General features: G+C 42.4%; 1 protein-coding gene across 1 annotated transcript in view; it reads right to left on the bottom strand.

Moving 5' to 3' along the window:
- arhgap24 (Rho GTPase activating protein 24) overlaps positions 1–18,120 on the bottom strand; it is a gene marked incomplete at its 3' end in the record, with an annotated part of 72,891 nt that extends 54,771 nt beyond the window's left edge. Inside the window, exons 1-2 of the mRNA XM_083901136.1 lie at positions 18,025–18,120; positions 6,604–6,831 (exon numbers count right to left, since the gene is read on the bottom strand). Of these exons, the coding sequence (XP_083757262.1) occupies positions 6,604–6,813 (210 nt within the window). The 5' untranslated portion in view covers positions 6,814–6,831; positions 18,025–18,120. The remainder of the gene's footprint in view (positions 1–6,603; positions 6,832–18,024) is intronic.
- Positions 18,121–19,580: the final 1,460 nt, after the last annotated feature.

Genomic DNA, 19,580 nt, shown 5'->3' with positions numbered 1-19,580 from the left:
ACCTACTGAAAAGTTTTTCTATTGACTTTTTTTCCCCCCACTTGACTGCCCCCTACTGGCCAGACCAGGTGCTTGGTAGCCGCCAAGATCATTTGAGTTTGAGACCCCTGACTTTACACTTAAAAGATTTGTCTTTGTTTGTGTAGTAAGCTTCTGCTACAAACACTAAACGCACACAGTAGTTGTTTTTTTTCTCAGGATGGGAATCAGTATTGTTCAGTATCGGTATCGGTCCGATACTGGTCAAAATCACGGAACCTGATATCAGACAGATACAGATTTGAAATCCGATACAAAATCCTATATATCTCATGCTTCACTATATGCACGGACTGTAAAAATATGAAGAAAAAACATTTTAGCTGAGTCATGTTTTTTTTTGGGAGAACAATATTTGTTACGAAGTTAACAAGTCCTGTCTTTGAAATGACTCAGCGTAAATGTGTTTTTAAGAGCTTCATATTTCATAAATGGTCTAAAACGACCGTATCAGACTATTATCGGTATCGGTAGATTTTGTGATATCGGTATCGGACACAGAAAAGTGGTATCGTCCCATCTCTGGTTTGTTCAGGCTGCTGCTAAGATGGCAGCACAAGATGGCGACCTCTTGCCTAAAGTACTGTAATTGTATGACTGCAAAAACCAAACGATTATACAAAGTTATTATACACTTAAGATTATTATACACGTAGATTTGGATTCAATTTCTGCCAATAAACCTAAACGCACACATCTACATGTCACATATCTAAAGGAAAATGACATGTAACAAGCTTTTAATGATGCTTACTGTACATGTGAGTGTTATGGATAGTGTTCACACTATTGTCCACATTCCTCTGACATTCAAACGTACGTGTCAGAGCTCGTGTGGAAACCAGTGAGAGAATCCCTCACGAAAACACCTCACATAAAAATGACGCAATTATTTTTGTCCTCCAAAAGTAAGTTTAAAATGCCAATAACGTGCCATCAAAGCAGTGATAAGACGATCAAAAGTCCCGCATCGTGACCAACTTCACCACCGCAGCGGCATTTTATGCACTCCCGTTAAATGCCAAGGTCAAACGGTTTCCAGCTCGAGCAGAGAAAACAAAGGATTTTTAGTGCATTATTGCTTTGTTGAATTATTGATTTAATGCAAATTCTCATTAAAGAAAACTACTTTTCCCCAGATCATTTCGCCTGACCCTTTCACACCATGAATATTAATTAGCTCTCAAGTCTTTGTTGCGGCCAGAATCTTTAGCAGGCTCTTCCATTCCTTCATACATTATAATAATATAAAATTAGTTGAATGTATTTGATCACAACTCTCCCATTCATTCATACAGTAATGTTACCTCACTTACATCCCGAGCATACAGATACAATTCTGAGTGGTTTAAATTACAATAATAATTCTATTCCCCCGCCCCTTGCTGGATTAGTTCTGTCTTTGTGTTTTTGCTCGGCCAGATGTAATCTGAGGGCACGTCTGTGTTTGTGCGCATCTGAGAATGTGAGTGAGTACATGCGTGCTTGCGTGCCTATACGTCTCCACGGGCGAGTGTGGGCAGGCAGATGGCATGTTGACACGGAGCCCACACGTGCCGTACCCTACGCATGCTTCGCGGCGACCCTTCACCTCCATCTGACTCCATTCTTCAGATTCCTCGCGTTGCTCAGAGAGTCGTTGCCCCCACTGAAGAGGACACAACAGGGTCCCCCTGTGTTGACGCTATTATTACGGGGTAGTGTCTTTGATTCGTATTATCTGCAAACGTATTATCGGGGCAGCGGTGGAGTGAGTCGTCTTTCAAATCTACATGCAGATGTGTCTTTTGGTCAGAACACTTAACCCTATGTTGCTCATGACGGTGTGATGATGAATAAATGTATCATGTGATCATCAAACGCCTGCTCTGAGACACACGTCTCATTGCAAAAACAACAGAGGAAGTTGGCACTCTCATAATCGACATCAAAGTCACTTCCTTCAATGAAAATAAAAGCCCTATGCTGCTCTTCACTGAGTATCTGTAAACTATAGTGTTATGAGTAAAGTAAACTTCAATAAGAAGATAAATAATATTCCACCATTGTAGGAGAATGTGAAATAAACAAACACAGCAGCATCACAAGGATCTTAAGTTTATTCCTCACTTAACCGAGTGGAAAAAACAACTTTTTTTTATATTAAAGCTGCAGTTGATTTTGTTTTCGATGATTATTGTTTATTATTAACAACAGTAACATTATTTATACCATGAAGCTGCTGAATGAGCAGCAGGATTCACTTCAGAAACTTTTCCCTGGCTGCTTCTTTTGTGTTTTCATTCATACTACAAACTTCTTTTTTTATTTGCCGCCGCCGCCTCCTCACTTTATTAGTGCAACGTTGCTGTTGCCGACATCTGTCTTTACATCAAACAAATCACTTTCAGTGCGCAGTGTGGGGATGTCGCTGGGTAACATGTGCTGTAAACACTGCTAAACTGAAGAAGACGGAGGTGTTTACAGCTGAACAACAGGTTTGAATGGAACTGATTGAAATCGAAGAAAAAAAAAAACAATCGATATATTTACCCCCTCATGCTTGGTCAAAAAATCACTCCACATTGAAAACACTGAAGAGAAAATGAAACAAAAACTATTATACAACGACAAGACAATGCAGGAGCACATTTTGTAATATATATAAAAAAGTGGATTTTGGGTCATATATAAACCCATAAATACTACACACTGTCCCTTTAAGGGACTGGGAGCTAACAACAGTTAGCATTTGGAAAAGTGATCATCAGGTGCTAGCAGGCACATTGTCATCATCCAATGGACAGATAAATCCTCTGAGGCTGGAAGTGTGTGTAAGACTCTGTGCTGCACTGTGGAGCCAAGAATAGAACTTTTCGCGGACTTCCGGTTTTCGGATGACGTTGCCCTCGCCAGCACTCTCGCGGGTTTTACGGACAAAGCGGAGCTCCGCGAGACAACAAATTTCAGGAATTTAAGCGCATTGTGACGTCCGAGTGAGTGCGGAAGTCAACATCGCGTGTTTTATCTCCTGTACTTAGACTGAGGAGGACCACAAAAACATGAGTGAGTCATCATTTTTCACACTAATAGAGCCTCCCAAATATAAGTATAAAGTTGATTTTGCATAAAATGGTCCCCTTTAAGACCAGTTCAGTAGAGTTCATAATGTGCAGCCCATTCAACACACAAACACCCGCCTGGAGAAAAATACTTTCAGCTCCACATGGTTTCCGCTCTGGCGCCTGCACTGACAGGAGTTCATCAGCGCTTTTCGACACACAACACATGTGGCCGTGACAAAAACAACAAATCGCATCAGCAGTTCAAGTTGAATCATCTCTAACCAACGACACATAATGTGCACTAAAATGCAACTGGGAAGCATCTCCGTCCGTCACAGGCCTTTGGCTTCTACTGTTCACGTCAAAACAGTCTGAGCTTTGGCGGCGTCAGTGTTGCCATGGGCAACCCAAAAAAGGGCAGATGCTGGCGCTCCAATACAGGAGGCAGCAATTAGGCTAATGTGACAGGAGACAAATGGAGCCCTTCATAGGATGCGACAGAATGAATTAATAGCTGATCTAAATATGGCTTCACACCTCTACAGCATGTGGTCCATGAATCAGGACGGGGAGATTTAACTCCAGTGAACTCTCAGAAGTATGTACACTTGTGTGCATGTGTGGCCTCATCTTGAACACTAGTGTTAGAGGCCATAAGAAACACTCTAGAGGGCAATTTCTCCTCTTTGCCCCCCACTTCACTCCGGATGCTAGCAACTTGAGACTAGTTATCCTGTATTCTGCTGGGTACTGTATCTTGTTAAGTTTTCCTTTTTGTGCCAATCCATGCTGTTCCACATTGGAGGTCATGGAGATTTAAGGACTTTGAATACACTGCTCTGTGCCTGACCTACTTTTATTGAATTCCCCCTGTTCTCTGCAAAAAAAGTAGCAGCTTTAGGTATCTGAAATTTATGTTGGCTTTGTTACAGAAGTAGGGTAAGAGTGGAAACTGTGCAAAAACATACATGAGTACAGTGTTCCTTAGGTACCGGCGCTTGTAGGGAACACTGATGAATAATTATTCTAGGGTAGATAAATATAGATGACAAGATATTTCAAGGGAAACTAATTGTTTCACGTCATGTGATGAAGAACTACTCCTCAGCATTTGTATCATTCCCTCAGGAGGACGTTCCCGGGCACCAGGAACTAAAACACAACTTTAAATATGCTGCTTATGATCCAGAGCTGCTCAGCATAAACGCGGAGGAGACTCTTATTGTCTCTGCATCTGGCCAACTGCCCACCTTCAGGTCTGGTGTGTTAACCTTGCGAGACTTCTGCTGCTGATGTGGCTTGGGTTTGGCTGAGCTGAGCTGCGCTCTCTGGGAAATCAGCCAGACAGAACAGTGTGGGCTGATGAGCAGAATGAAGACTTCAATTGTTCAAAAGTTTGTTTTTTTCTTTTCCCCTTGGAAAAAGGGAGGATATTGATTGAGAGGAAAAAGATATTAGGAAAGGTTGGGCTTATGTGTGGACTTTTCTGTCCTGGCTTTCTGTTGCGAAACTATTTACTTGTACAAATGCATCCTGGTTTTTATGCTTAAGTTATTTATTCTCTTTTGGCTGTAGCCTCATATTTGACCTCTGCCAAGGAGGTATATGTTTTCGGAGTTTGTTTGTCTGTTAGCAACATAACTCGAAAAGTCATTGGCGAATTTGGATGAAATTCAGGAAATGTCCTTAATGGGATCAGGAACAAGTGATTACATTTTGGGCATAATCCATAGATGCTATCACTGGTTACAACACTCGCTGTCTGACGGCGGGCTGTGCTCTCCGAGTGCTTTTCTAGTTAACACTGTAGTAGGCAGGATTGCTTTAAAAAAAAAAAAAAAAAAAAAGAGTAGTTAAATGTTGAGTTTCGTTCCCAAATCTATAAAATATTATGGGTTTGAGACGCTCTGATGAAAATGCACTTCACAGTACACACACACTGAGGCAATCTCTCCTTCTCTGAAAAACCCCCACCAACACAGACCGACATGTTATTGCAATTATTGTCAGACTCGCCCCTTTTACTTTTTCGGTTGCTTTGCAGCATAGTCTGCATAGACACGTTCATGCAGCTGCTTAAAAGAACAGCCAACTGGATAGATTAGTATATATTTATTAGTCCTTTCAGAAATCCTACATACGGCGATTGTCAGATCAGCAAACAAACAACGTCTATCTCAGAAATCGACAACACCTGTTGCAAACAAAACCCACATCAAACAAAACATCAATTCATTTTACAAATAGACCTATTAAAAGTCACATAATGTGCGTCCTCACAGATATTCCATAGAGCACCAGCTCTCTTATAGGAAACAGAATGTGTGGTGCAGAAGTCTGGTTCTCTCTCTATGGATCAATAATGACATTAGCTACTCCAACTTGAACTGGTAGATATACTATTACGTATTGTCTTGGCAAGAGAGCACCGAGCGAATACCCCAAAATGACTAACTATTCCTCTAATATCCCCTTGTTATCCGTGTTCTGCTGTCCTTGGCTCCCGGATACTTAATCCAAGCAAACTGATCCCCAAACAGCCCGAATACAGAAATAGCACTAATCAATGAGCGCAGATTTTTTATCTCATTGAGCTATCCTCGTAAAATTAACTGTGTATCCATGTTCTTCCACATTTCTGTGATTTGAAACCTGGCTGAGTCTTTGTTCAGTGGACACATGCTCAGTGAGAGGAGCTGCCGGGTTACAGTAACGTTAGAGACGGCCTTATTGTCTACATTACTCACTGTCTCCTCTCCTTTCACTATAGCTTTCCTGTGTCGGCTTCGGTGGAAACGAGCCCAAAACAATTCGCTCTGACTTTCTAGTGCAAAAGTCAAAACAGCGCGGTTTCGGTATAACTTGGCGGAGATGCCTCTCTGCTCTGTGGACTCCAGGTGTCCATTGTTTCAGAGGCAAGAGAGTTGGAATTGCACACATTTGCATAATAAAAGGGATTTTTAAACATTTTTGTAAAAATAAGCCACCACAGAGCAAATTAATATTCACAGAAAACTACAAAGCTCTCTATCATTCTTGTAATCTGAAAGTATTGTTAACGGTATGACTGTGTCACATAGAAACTTATCACTGTTCTCTACTTGACGACAATCATCCTTATCTTTGGCTTGGATATCAGTACGTTCTGTGTCTCTGTGTCCTGTCCTGACCCTTAGATGACCAAAGCCTCACAAGATAAGTCTGCAGAGTGAATGATAAAGAAAAAAAAAATGAAATTCTCCAATAAAAATGTGCTTGAAATGGGATATTCTCAGCTCTTTGTTGGTTTCAGTGGTATGAATATCCTTTCTTCTTTGGCTCTCTAGTAGTTATGTAAATTAAATAAATGAAGAAGCTTAAATGGGAAAAGCTCTATACCTGCCGAATGTCATTCAAAATCAGCCAAAAACATTTGCGAGAACTGTTTTACGATTGTTCAAAAAGATTTCATCCCCAACAACAAAATCTGTCGATGCTGTGATGTCACGATTTTGACGTGTGGGTGCGTTCACAGGCTTACCAGGGCTTTGGTCTCCTCCTCATCCTTGTAATAGTGCAGCTGCTCTCCTCGCAGAACAAACCAGCGACTGTGCCAAGTCTTCACAAAACCGCCTTGCTTCCTGAGCCACCCACACCTGATGACATCTGGCCGACCCTGCCTCTGATCGTCGGTGCTGGCCGGACTACCGCTGTGCTGTGAACTGCTGTGGGACACACACTGGTCCTCCATTCCAGCAGCAACTCTGATCTGTGGACGGGCAAAACACTTTGATTAGGTTTAGATAAGGTAAATGCATCTGGCAACATATTCCATAACTGATAGAGATCGACCCTTTCTAAAATCAGCACGGGAAGAGAAATGGAATAACCATTATTCATTCTGTTCATTCAATATTTCTTTACTGAAGTCTTCTGAAAAGACATGTTGTGTTGTTTTGTTTTTCATGGTTTAGAGAAATCAACCCTTATACAGGAATGTCTGGCTTATTCACCGCGGTTTGCCTTTCGTGGAGCTCTGTGGAATTTGAGCCAGACAGAAGTGCGTGCTGCAAAAAAAGACAATGGCAGACGGGGAAAATGGTGTGGGATGAGGAATTGGTAAGCCAGATAACGAGACCACAGACGAAAACCAAATGCCTTTTATGTTGTGTTTTTTTTTTTCTTTCTTGCTTCACCCTCCTACATTTGTTGCCCCCACCATCCCCCCATGTGAAACCCACCCATCCCTGCTGCTTCTACAAACCCAACACAACACACACAAAAACAACAAACTGTACAAACACGAGTGCAACCACAGCAACGCATGCAATAACCCGACCTACACATATTTCCTCCTAAGCACAACAGAATGTTTCAACCTCCGCATCATTCAATCCCATGCCACTTCTCACAGAGAAGACTGTTGCTGCACTGGCTTGTCATCACTGGCTCTGGTGGAGCTTGGCTTGGTGGACATCCAAACAGCCCACAGGACCAGATGAGGACCAGATGCAGTTCAGCCGTGTTCCAGGCTGTGGTGCGGCAAGTGCAGCAGGATTATGGCAAACCGTCTGAGCATTTATTCAATATCCTTGATATCGGACTTGAGGTCCATGTACTAGTTAGCTTTTGTCCTCAAGTAAGCAGTTGTCCTAGTAAGACAATTTGGGTAACTAGTATAACTACTAGGTCGCTCTAGCAGAATGACTGTGTCTTACTAGTAACGTTTGTTTCCACTACTAGTAGTGCTACTTTTGGCCTACTAGTGGGCAATCGAACCTTACTAGTAAACCACTGTGCTGCTCTAGTAACAGTTGACCTGTTGTAGTAACAGTTCTAGTAACACTACTAGGCCCTACACTCTTAGAAATAAGAATGCTAAGTAGAACCATATAAGGTTCTTCGGCTTGTCCTGATAGGAGAACCCTTTTGCAGGGTTCCACCAAGAACCCTTTTAAAATCCTTTATTTAGGAAAGGTGTTTTAAAGGGTTCTCTGGATCAAAATGGTTCTTACTGGAACCATTAGTGTTACCAAGAACCCTTGAAAAACCCTTTCTTTGGGAAAGTATTTTTTCAGAAGCAAATGGTTCCAGGTATAACCTCAGCCCTTGTATAAGGACCCTTTTGGAACCCTTATTTCTAATAGTGTAACACACTACTAGGCCCTACTAGTAGGCATGTGTCATGCACCAGTAGCCTCCTGGACCCTACTAGTAGCGCAAGGTAAGGTAAAACACTACAACGTAACAACCTTACTAAGGTTTGATTGCACACCAGTAGGCCAAAAGTGGCACTAGTAGTGGAAAAAACATTACTACTAAGACACAGTCATTCTACTAGTAAACCAAATTGTCTTATTAGTGAGGACAAAAAACTTACTAGTACATGGACCTTAAGTCCGATATCAAGGATATTGAAGAATGCTCAAATGGCTTGCCATACAGGACGGCTGAGGTGATTTCAAAACGTCTGTCTGGTCGTATGCACGTAAACATGTACCGTACACAATGTACATGCAGTAACACGCTCGCCTCGCATTCCTATCAGAAAATAGCATTATTATTATTTTGTTTGCACTGTGGTGGACATAACCTGCCTATTATCTCAGTTTCATCTCTGTTTGCAAAATTTCAAATTGCTTCAACTTGCTTGCTTGCTTCAAAATCAAAGCTTTCAACAGAACTAAGTAAAAGCTCCGATGTGAAACTTGTGTCGTCAAAACGTCTCTGGTGATGTCACGTCCTTATTCCAGCCGGTATCTTTCAACATTCTAGAGCTGCAACTAATGATTATTTTCATAATCGATTAATCCGTCGATTATTTTCACGATTAATCGAGTAATCGTTTGGTCCATAAAATGTCAGAAAACATAAAAAAATTGTTTATAGTGAAAAGATACATACTGGAGCTTTAATTCAAGGAAAAACATATTTCTAGGTGTAGGAGTAAGTTTTTATGTCAAATACTTGATGGTAGGGTCTGACACGACCATAACACAAATCAGTGGTTTTAATGGTGTGGCTGATTGGTGTAAGGCCACAGCATAAATCTCTTTCTGGGGTTGATACACACATCTGTTGATGGAGAACACGCCTCCTGGGTTGCCAGTTTGGTGCCAAAGTCCTTTTGTAATTTCATGCCTCCTGCACAGAGGGCTGGTTAATGGCAGTGCAGGGACTGACCTGTGCTGCTAACAAACTGAAATGGTAAATAACTCACTGTGGTCTGGTCCAGAGGTAATAAATCTTTACACACAGGCACGGACAAGGTATTACTAAATTATAAATTACCAGACAAAGTGGAATATGGTTATTTGAAAGGTAGTTGGTTCAGTCGTAAAATGATGAATTGCGGCCTTAAAAAGTTTTTGGAACCTCATTTTTATGTTCCTGATAAAAGTAGAAACTGTGTGGGTTCTATTAAACAGAAGCACTCGAAATAAAGCAACAAATATTGACCACCATCAATAATACTATAATGTGTAAAGTATTGTACATGTATGGAGCCATTCAGAAATGTGTTTAAGCATTTTCTGAAGCATTAAGATGAGTGTGACGGTCGACCTCACTGTGTTGTGGTTCAGTCTGAAGCAGTGCAGATGTGAACTGAACACCCTATAAAAGCAGATGAAGTTATTGCTTGACTACCTCTGAAAAATCCTCGCTGCTTTCCATCCTCCTTTTCCATTCAAATTCCAAAATGTTGCTCGATCAAGTGCAGAATCAACAACAACAGATGCATGAAAAGCTATACATCTCGTCTTAGTTAGAGCCAGTAAAACTCTCTTCTTGTTAGCACATTTGTACATAGTTGCATACACACATACATCATAACAGCATGAGGCCGTGAGGGTCTAATGCAAGTGCATGTCTTTGCTTAGCTGAATTTTGTAAAGCTGCATCCTAACAAGGGCTAAAGGCAAAAACAGCTGACCTGTTTCTCAAAACTAGTTTTCATATACATAAGTAGACATTCTTTTTTTTTTGCAGACTCGTCGACTATGAACCTCCCTGCTGGTCCCAGGTGTGGCTATAGTGTGCACATTTAAGAAGCAGCTGCAATGACTCTGAACACACCTCTGTGTGACGGTTTTGACCATTCAGCACACTGAAAACAGCGTCCCAGCGGTGCGTCCTGTGTCCCTGTAAAGCACCTGCATGTGTGTGTGTGTGTGTGTGTGTGTGTGCAGGTACCTGTATATGTCTGTACCTTTCTGTGTGGTAGTGGTGTCTCTGTGCTCTCAGTAGACCTGGCTCGAACTCTATTCTTTTTAAGGATTCGGTTATTCTGAGTCACTCACTCAACTGATCCGGGTTATGCCAATCACTTGAGTCACTTGAGTCAGTATTGCTAAATCGCCAAGAAAACTCAGTCCTAGTTTATTTATTATATTAACTTAGTGTAGCATAAACAATGTATAGGCTTTCAATGTAGACATAGAAACAGGAACAGAGAACTGCCCACAGTAAATAAATGATTAGGCTATTGTTATTATTATTATTAGCCTATTATTATCATTATTATTATTATCATTAGCCTATTGTTGTTATTATTAGGCTATTTAACAACTCGACCGACGTAATTATTATATGCTACATTCTATACACCAAACCTACGGCTATAACCTAACCTATAAACATGCTATTTCAGAAGTGAAAGTATGGGTTTTGTTGTGGATTTGCTGTTCAAACTGACTCGTGGAGAAAATAGCCTACTTACTCTCCTCTGCTAGCCGGCTGATTCGCGCGAGTCGCGACTCCGCGCTGTTTCCGGCTCCACCGGAAGTTCTACAGATCCACTGGGCTCGTGCGAGTCGCGACTCCGCGATGTTTCCGGCTCTACCGGAAGTTCTACAGATCCACTCATGACAACGGAGCCGGCTCGCGCGAGTCGCGACTCAGCTCTCTTTCCGGCTCTGGGGGAAGTTCCTATCTCGGACTTGTGCCTTCGAAATTGTAAGTTATACAACTTTTGGCAGCTAAGATGGCTTGGACTAGTAGCTAATGTTGCAAGATGTGTGTGTGTGTGTGGCACTGTTTAAATGAAATTGTAGTATGACTCAACTGATCCGGGTTAATGATGCTAGAGACTCGCGACTCATGGGTTCATTTAAAGACACGGTTAAAGATCCGATTGAATCAGGATTCAATCAGCTCTACCTCTCAGCCTCCTCAACCCAGTAGTGGAGCGAGACGCGTAATTGCAGCAGCGAAACACTCTATGAAAACAAAGACGTGTCATACATCTGCTTTACTCAAGGGAAGCGTGAGACCTTTAATTAATGACAAATCAAGATAAATGCCTCTACTGTTTCATGGACTAATTTGGGGATTTAAACCTTTTACATATGACAGAGCTAAATAATAGGTGATTTACATGAATCGTGACATCAAGCTTGGTCTCTGGTGGCAATAAGATGGATTCAGTTCTAATGAATTCGTGCTTCATTCTTGCAACACTTTCAATAATCAAGTAACATTTAAGATTTTAAGGAATAACTTTCTCACAGCACATGGGAGAACTGAGAGACACACTGACCTTCACGATAAACAACAGCAGCTCAATATAAAGCGCGCGCGCACACACACACACACACACACACACATCCTCCTTAAAAACGACAACTCAAAGATAGTCACTAGTCAGCCCCCGCTGGTTTTGTGGCGTGCACTATAATTTCTTAGCAGGATGCGACATATCTGTGGCTCTGTGGTATTTGAAGAAAAAAACGATTCAAACCCCACACGTATGAGAAGAAGGGGAGTGAGGAACTCTTCAATAAAGGACATTTAAATAAGGAACTTTTTTTTTTAACTGCAATTAATCTCTGTCTCGGTTTTCGATGTTGACATTTTGCCGCTCTTTTTATCTATCCGGCTCCAACATGGATATCTATGTACCTGTGATCATTAGCCAATGCACAGAAAGCTCTTCTTCTGTTTGATGAGACATGCTTTTTGTCTATTACTACCATATGCGAACTACAATGACTTTTTCCTGCATCGCTCAGCTTCGATTTTGCTGCATGCATAACTGAAATCAGATGCGCCATATGTCGACGACATCCTGGATAACATCAGCATTCACAAAAATGATTACATGTAGGAGTCTAAACAAGGAAAGAGGGTTTGATGAGATGATGAATTCTCCGAATTGTGAAACCGCAAAAACCCCCACGCCAGGACACAGGACCAGTCTCATCATAGCGTTAGGAGGTTTCCAGTTGTCTGTGCATACACAGACTGTTTGCTCCCTATATGTGAAAGCACTGAAGAGCACACAAAAGCCTGAATGGTCTGAACTGAGACAGTTTGGAGGACAGGAGATTGCGGCCTCACAAGTAGCGTTGTGCTATAGGTGTGATGGCGGGTTAAAAATACAGCAGATATTTAAATCGCACATACATACACACAACTTCCCTCTAGACTATACAGATGTTCTTAAACGGTTGGAGATTTTTGGGGTTGGGCAGGGTCAGTTGCAGAAAATCTGTGACCACAGGAAGTGGCCAGTCAAAACAGCTACATGGGAGCACACTGACTGAGAGAAAACTGAACTTTCTTTTCTCACCCTGTGGTTGCTATATAAGCATAATAGACCAGCATGGCAAACAGGAATGTGATAAGTGTGATTTTATAGTTCCCAAACCAATGACACTCTCCACTAAGTTAATATTGCTACGCCTGACAAAGCTTTTTCTCTGTGTACAGAACAGATGGCCTTTACATTATTAACCAACCAATATAACTACGTGTTATTGACTTCAGACAGAGACAGAGAAAACCCCTCTCTTCCAGGCAAACATCTATTTTCAAGTCTTCAAGTGATCTGGGCTCCACGAATTGACTGGAACCGCTGTCTCTGGTGGTATTAATATGCATTTAATAAAACATGCTGTAAATGATACCATGCTGACATGACTGAGGCAGAACGCTAACATCCCGGGTCATGTGGTAAGCATCCACACAAGATGGTTATTCATGTGTGTGATGTGTTTTTTAAGGACACGTTTTTCCTATAATGTGCACCACAGTTATTCAAACAGAACTGCTTTAGATGTGCGGTTTACTTTATTGAACTACTCTTTCATGTTTTCTATTTTAATGATAAAAAAAATAAGTGACAGTCAATAAGCAGCCGTTTGGGGGATGCCTTGGGCAGTAGATCTTATAACCTAACTTGTAACCTCACCAATGAATAACACTTTTAGCCTTTAAATAATGTTTATTAATTATACTTGTGCAGTGCCTGTAGGAAGTACGTATTCCGATAGTGGGAGCTGTAGAAGATTTTTCAGTTACGCTAATGCATGATAAGGAACATAAAGGCTAACATAATACAAACACTGTGTAACCTCATTAGGCTCAACGAATTTTTAAAGATTTTCGATTAGCATTAGCGTAGCTAGCTGTTGTGACTGTGGCTGACAGACACAAAACAGCTACGCTAAGGTTATGAGGTTGCACAGTGTTTGTATTATGTTAGCCCTACACTAATGCTAATCGTAGCCTCGCTAGCTTACTTTTGGAAACAGGTTCGCCAAGTTAGCCGCAAAATAGTAGCATGTTAATGCTAAATAAACGTGTGCTCGCGTGTTGGTGAATGGACACCCGAATTCGTGGCTTCAGTATAACACCGTGTTCTGTGTGAAAATGTCTCACCTACCGTGAGGACAGCCTCTTCACTCTCACCTCCCTGCTCCAGACAGCGCAGCTGCTGCTGATGAGCCAAGGATGCACACCATCGGGCCATGCTCAACCCATATCCAAAATCTTAGGGCGATCTGACTAACGGTCAGCGAGATATGCCCATCACAGACACAAATTTCTTTATAGATAGATAGATACTAGTCTGAACTAGACACTCATGGGCCTAATTTTTTGCAAATAATCTCTTGCTTGAAGCTTTTATGATTCTCTGATTAACATCAGACACACATTCTTTATTTGTGTCCTTTTGCATGTGGCAGACAGCACCGTTGCCATCTGCCTGTCTGCCTTCGCTCAGCCCTCGGTTTAACACTGAGCAGCAGCTGCTGTATATACTGCACCATGTCGGCCCCCGGTGCTTGCCAGTGATTCTCGTGCCAACTTTTCTTGGATGATGCAAAGGTTGATGGTGCGTGAAACATTAATGTCAATACGAGAGGTCATGACAGTGCCATCCTTTATCTACCTACAGTAAAGCAACAGATACTGCACCACAAAGCTGACTGATAGACAGATGCGGCAACGTGACATAAACTTGCTTTCTGGTTTTCCTTACAAACTTTCAGCTCCAATAGTTCCACCAAATTTTTATTTGGGTATGTTTTATGTGCTCGGACCACCCTATACTGCCCTGCTAACCCCCCCTAAAACACAACACAACATGAAAAGACGAACTTCACATTACCAGCCAGTGCTGTCAACCCTTTAAATACCCCTGAGCACTCTTCCCCCCTGAAGTCCTGAACAGTAGGGCCCCCATGACCTACATGTGGTCAAGACAAATATAACCCTCCACGCTACCAAAGCTGCTACCTCGAGAGCGCTCCGTTTCTCCTGCTGAAAAGTCGCAGAGGCCATGTCCTCTTGCTGGGCTGTTGCTTCGCTAACCGTAGAAGAGGATGTGAAAGAGGAAGTTTTACACGAAGTGGACACAGATGGGAGTTCTGGTCAAACACAAACACTCACACACACACACACACACACACACACACACACACACACACACACATACACACTTGGGTGTCTAAGAAGTTAACTTAACATTAATATTCTCACCGTGTCCATGATCAGTCATTGCCCACAGCCCAGTGTGAGTCAGGTGGATGGATGGAAGCAGGAAGAGGGAGGCAAGGTGAGGGTGTGGGGGGGGGGGGTGTAATGTATCACAAAAAGGGTCAGTTCTTGAAGATAAATTTTCTTTTTTTCTTTTTACTCCCTTTGCTGAGATGTCTTCTAAGCTCTTGAGTCTTTGCTGTCTGAATCAGTGTGATGAGTCAGTGTCTATTTTGTCTACACCGTGATTTAGACACCATATGTGACCCCCCCCCCCCCCCCCCCGCCCCTCCCTTTCACAGTCTACAATGTAGCCCTTCTGGTGTGATACACTTGTAACCCCTTCTTTTGCTCTGCCACCCCCTCCCTCTGTATTTTCCTCCATACCATGTGTCACAGTGTGTCTGGGAGCTCAGCAGTGGCCCTGTGGAGAGAGCTGAGGGTGAGGGCTTCACAATGGGCCTCTGACTCATTTGTGCATGTGTTTGACAGACTGTGAATGAAGGATACTGTTGATGTGACTTTTGCAACTTCAATATGTGAACAGAGGAGGGCATTTTCTTCTTCAAATTGAGATGCACAAGGTCACAAAATGAGAGAGCGAAACCCGGAATCACATCTGCGATCACGGTCATTTCCACCCAAGGATACGTTTGTGGTAGCAGTTCAGGGAAAGCTATGTTGACTCTGCATGTTTTTAGCCTTCATTAATGGAAACGTAGCAGATGTTAAAGGGGCTACTATGACAGTATCGGTTGACTTAGTTTAGCATTAAGAGTGGAAATGTTTCATGGTTTACACGAGTGAGACCATAACCGTAGCATTTCTCGTGGGCAGATGTTGAGGTTCGGCAACGGCATAACAGAAATAAAGCTGTTCTCCTCTATTTCCAGCCTTAAATGGTCCAGTGTAAATAAATTGGTGGGACTAAAGATAAAAATAATAATAAAATAATATTATACTGTTAGTAATACGTGTTATTTATATAGACCTTCTGAGTCCCATGACTTTGAGGGAACTAGAGTGGTCTATACCTTGCATTTTAATTTGCGTAGTAGGCTTCCACATTAAAACACACACTCTGCCTGGTTTGTTCATGCCGGCTGATGTACACTCTTAGAAATAAAAGTGCTAAGTAGAACCATATAAGTTTCTTTGGCTTGCCCACCGCTAGGAGAACCCCTTTTGGCTCCAGGTAGAACCTTTTTATGAAGGTTCCACCAAGAACCCTTTTAAAACCCTTTATTCAGTTCTCTGGATCAGAATGGTTCTTACTGGAACCATTAGTGTTACCAAGAACCCTTTCCCAAAGAAAAGGTTTAAGGGCTTTTGGAACCCTTATTTCTAAGAGTGTAGAAACATGGCACCAAAAGATGGTCGCCTCTGTAAAGCAAAGCCCTTGCCGGCACGACATAGCCTAAAAACAAGGCTGTCAATTTCTGGCAAGAAACCCTCCAAATGTTACACACTGGAACTTTAAACTACGCTAACACAACCAGCTGCTGTCTGTAGCCTGGTGAAAGACATGAGAGTGGTTATCGCTCTTCTTGATCTTCTACCACCTGCAGGCGAGTGCTCATCCCAGCAGTTAAAGTAGTCCTTTTATCGGCCGATTTTCCCAATTTCAGTCCTAATCTAGTTTTGCCGCAGTGTACTTTTTCCTCCTCATCTCCATCCCTTCCTCTTTTTTTTTTTTACAGTAAACAGATGTCACAGTTAGACCTGGGAACAGTCGGGTGCAGCAGCTGAGACCAGGAACCTGATCCCTGGGCTTTCCAGCAGCATAGCTCATGCACTGCAGACATTCTTGGTGCACGAGGTTCATCATATCTTCCCTTCTCCTCTCCTACCTCAACCCCCCTGTTCGCTTTAATATTAACCTTTTCCATTTGCACAGAGGGTGAAGGAAAGAAATTCAGACATGTCTTTCTCTGTGTTCTCTGCCTTTCCTCTCCCCTCCTTTCATCCGTGTTGCTTGAAATATATTTTCCATTCTCGTTTTTTTTTTTTTTTCTGCTTCTCTTGGACACTGTGGGGACTGTGCAAATTTGCAGAAACACTCGCGCATGCAGCACAACCAACACATTAATCCAGACGTAATTGAGTTTTCTTCTCTGCTTGTTTAGCCGACAGCCAGACGGCTAAGAAGAGTGGGGGGGTGTGTGTTAGTGGTTAGGATGGCACACGCAACGGTCTTGCCATCTGCAAGTCCTGCGCCACATTAACAAGCCCTTGCTAGAACAAAGCCGCTGAATATGAATTTGTGTGACTGCAACCTGAAAAAGTCCAGAGAACGGATGCTCTCCAGCTGCCCCACAGTCGTTGCTGTGGTAACCCACGTTACATTACAGTATTTCACCTGTTGCAGACTAATACATTTTTGTCAATGTGTTGCACAGATTGCCCGCTATGCAGGTGTGAGACACCTATACATGAAAAGAAAGTTGTGAGCTCATTCACCCGACGCTGCACCCATGCTAATGCATTATACTTGTGCCGGTGACACGGCTTAATGAGTTCTGCCGCTAGTTTAACGCGGTGAAAACAGATCGCACTAATGAACTATTAACCCGAGGATCGACTCCTTCAGGAAAATCGAGCAGTGCCAGAAGTTTGTTTGAAGTCTGAAGTTCAGTCACTGAAATGTCATCAATGTTCGGTCAACCAAAAGCACTTCCTGACCTCAGGGGTTATACGTGTGTCGAGGGAAACACGTGCTAACGATTAGATAGTCTCTAAGTCTAAGATGGAAAACAGATTTGAACAGCACTAAAGCACCGTATCACCAAATATGATCACACATAGATCAGCCGTTACATTAAATGTGGTAAGTGGTTTTGAATGTTGTGGCTGATCTTGATCTTGATTTGGTCAAGTCAAGAAAGTAAGTTTTAGCTCAGATGTTCCATGATTGTACTCCAGTCTGCCATGACAATACAACACTGGTTTTAATGATGAATGCTGCATTTTAAACTTCAGCTCCAAGGATGTCTGCTTAAAGAAAACATGACATGACTGCAAGTGTCACTATGTGCATCTCCACTGGTCAACCTGTTTGCCTGCAGCATCTTCTCATTCCCATTACATGCCAAAGTTAGTATAGAGACACTGCCACAAAATCCCCATCATTTAGGAAAGAAAAGAAAACACACACAACAACCACACAATGGAACTGTGCAACCTCAAACAGACGACTCACCTTTTAAATCAACAGCCTTGTTGAATCCCTCAGCTGTGATTGTTGACGAGCGGTGATGTACAGCTCCTGTATCCAGTCCAGTGACAGACAATCAATCAACAGCAATAGAAATCCTCCAGGGCTGAGACAGGCAGAGGTTGTACCTCAGATCTCTTGCTGCTGCTGCTGCTGCTGCTGATCCTCCTGCTGCTGCTGCTGCTGCTGCTGCGCTGAGTCGCTGTGTGCAGATGAACTGCTGCAAAACTTTTTTTTTTTCTCCCCCCCCTCACTGCTCACACAATTTTGTGGACTGAGGAAGCCTCTGCCCGTGTGTATCGTTGGTCAGCACGGAGTCACACTTGGTGCACCATTACCAGTGGGAGTCCTTCCAACCAGACACACACACACACATCCACACACTCACTCACTGCACTGGACGCTTATGCAGCTCTGTCTCCTACAGTCATACTACAGTCATTGTGAGACAAACACTCAGTGAGAGAAGACTGAGTGTATGTTGGGTTACAGAGGAGCGAGGGAGAAGGGAGGGGAGAGGGAGGAGGAAAGTGTGTGTGTGTGTGTGTGAGAGAGAGAGAGCAAAGGAGCATGTTTGAGGAAGTCTTGAGATGAGAGGTGGAAGTGAGTGAGCAGCGCCCCACTGGTGCACTAACTTTCTCTCAAGCAACTTTCATTTTGAATTCACAAAATCCTATATTATGTTCCACTTTTCAAACACACACATCGCTCTGTTTCACAATGTGGAAAATGCTGGCTTTTAGACCTGTGAAGTAATCCAGCACATGGACTTATTCGAGGGGCTGCCCCAGTTTTAAGGCGTCTTCAACGTGACATGTACAAATGACTGCGTGCATTCAGCTTGACAAACATTTATTCAAGTGACTCTGTTCTCACTTTGGTGTGAGCCCAGCTGTGTACACACACTGGTGGGAAGAGCATCTTGTTTACTTGGAGTGGTCCAGCTATAGTCTAGTCTTGCACTTGTTTTCTCCAAGGAGGAGAGCACATGTCATGTTCCTGTGTGTGTCTATGGGTAATTGAAAAATAAAGTGATAAATGTTTTATTGGATTTTAACCCTTAACCCAGAAATGCTTTTAAATGACTTAAACGTACAGTATATACAAGAATGTGCAATATAGTGTATTATATCCTTTTTTTTCAGCAACAAAAACCTAGACAATCTGATATGCAATTTATATAATAAAAAATGATTATATAAGCAGATCTGAGCAAAAAGTACAGAAAATGTTTAAAGGCGCCATATGTAAGAAAGTGGCCAAAAACGGTTACTACACTCAAATTCAAAATACTGAGGTCTTGTAGCTCAGACATAACTGGCAACCCGTGGTTGCCCGACATCTGAGACTACTGATTGCAATGATTGGTAGACGGCGGTAGGTGGCGCCACATGCCAAAACATGATTTTAAAACATAAACATGATTTGCAGTCCCCAAAAGATTTTTTTTAATGCAAATATTTTGGCTGTACTGTTGTTGGTGGTGAGTTCAGTATGTTATATAAATATTTTTCCTTAGTCTCTGTGACATATTAGGAGGA

The sequence above is a fragment of the Microchirus variegatus genome, assembly GCF_963457635.1.
Source record: "Microchirus variegatus genome assembly, chromosome: 1".
In the NCBI taxonomy this organism is placed as follows: domain Eukaryota; kingdom Metazoa; phylum Chordata; class Actinopteri; order Pleuronectiformes; family Soleidae; genus Microchirus; species Microchirus variegatus.
This window is presented reverse-complemented; position numbering and strand designations above follow the sequence as displayed.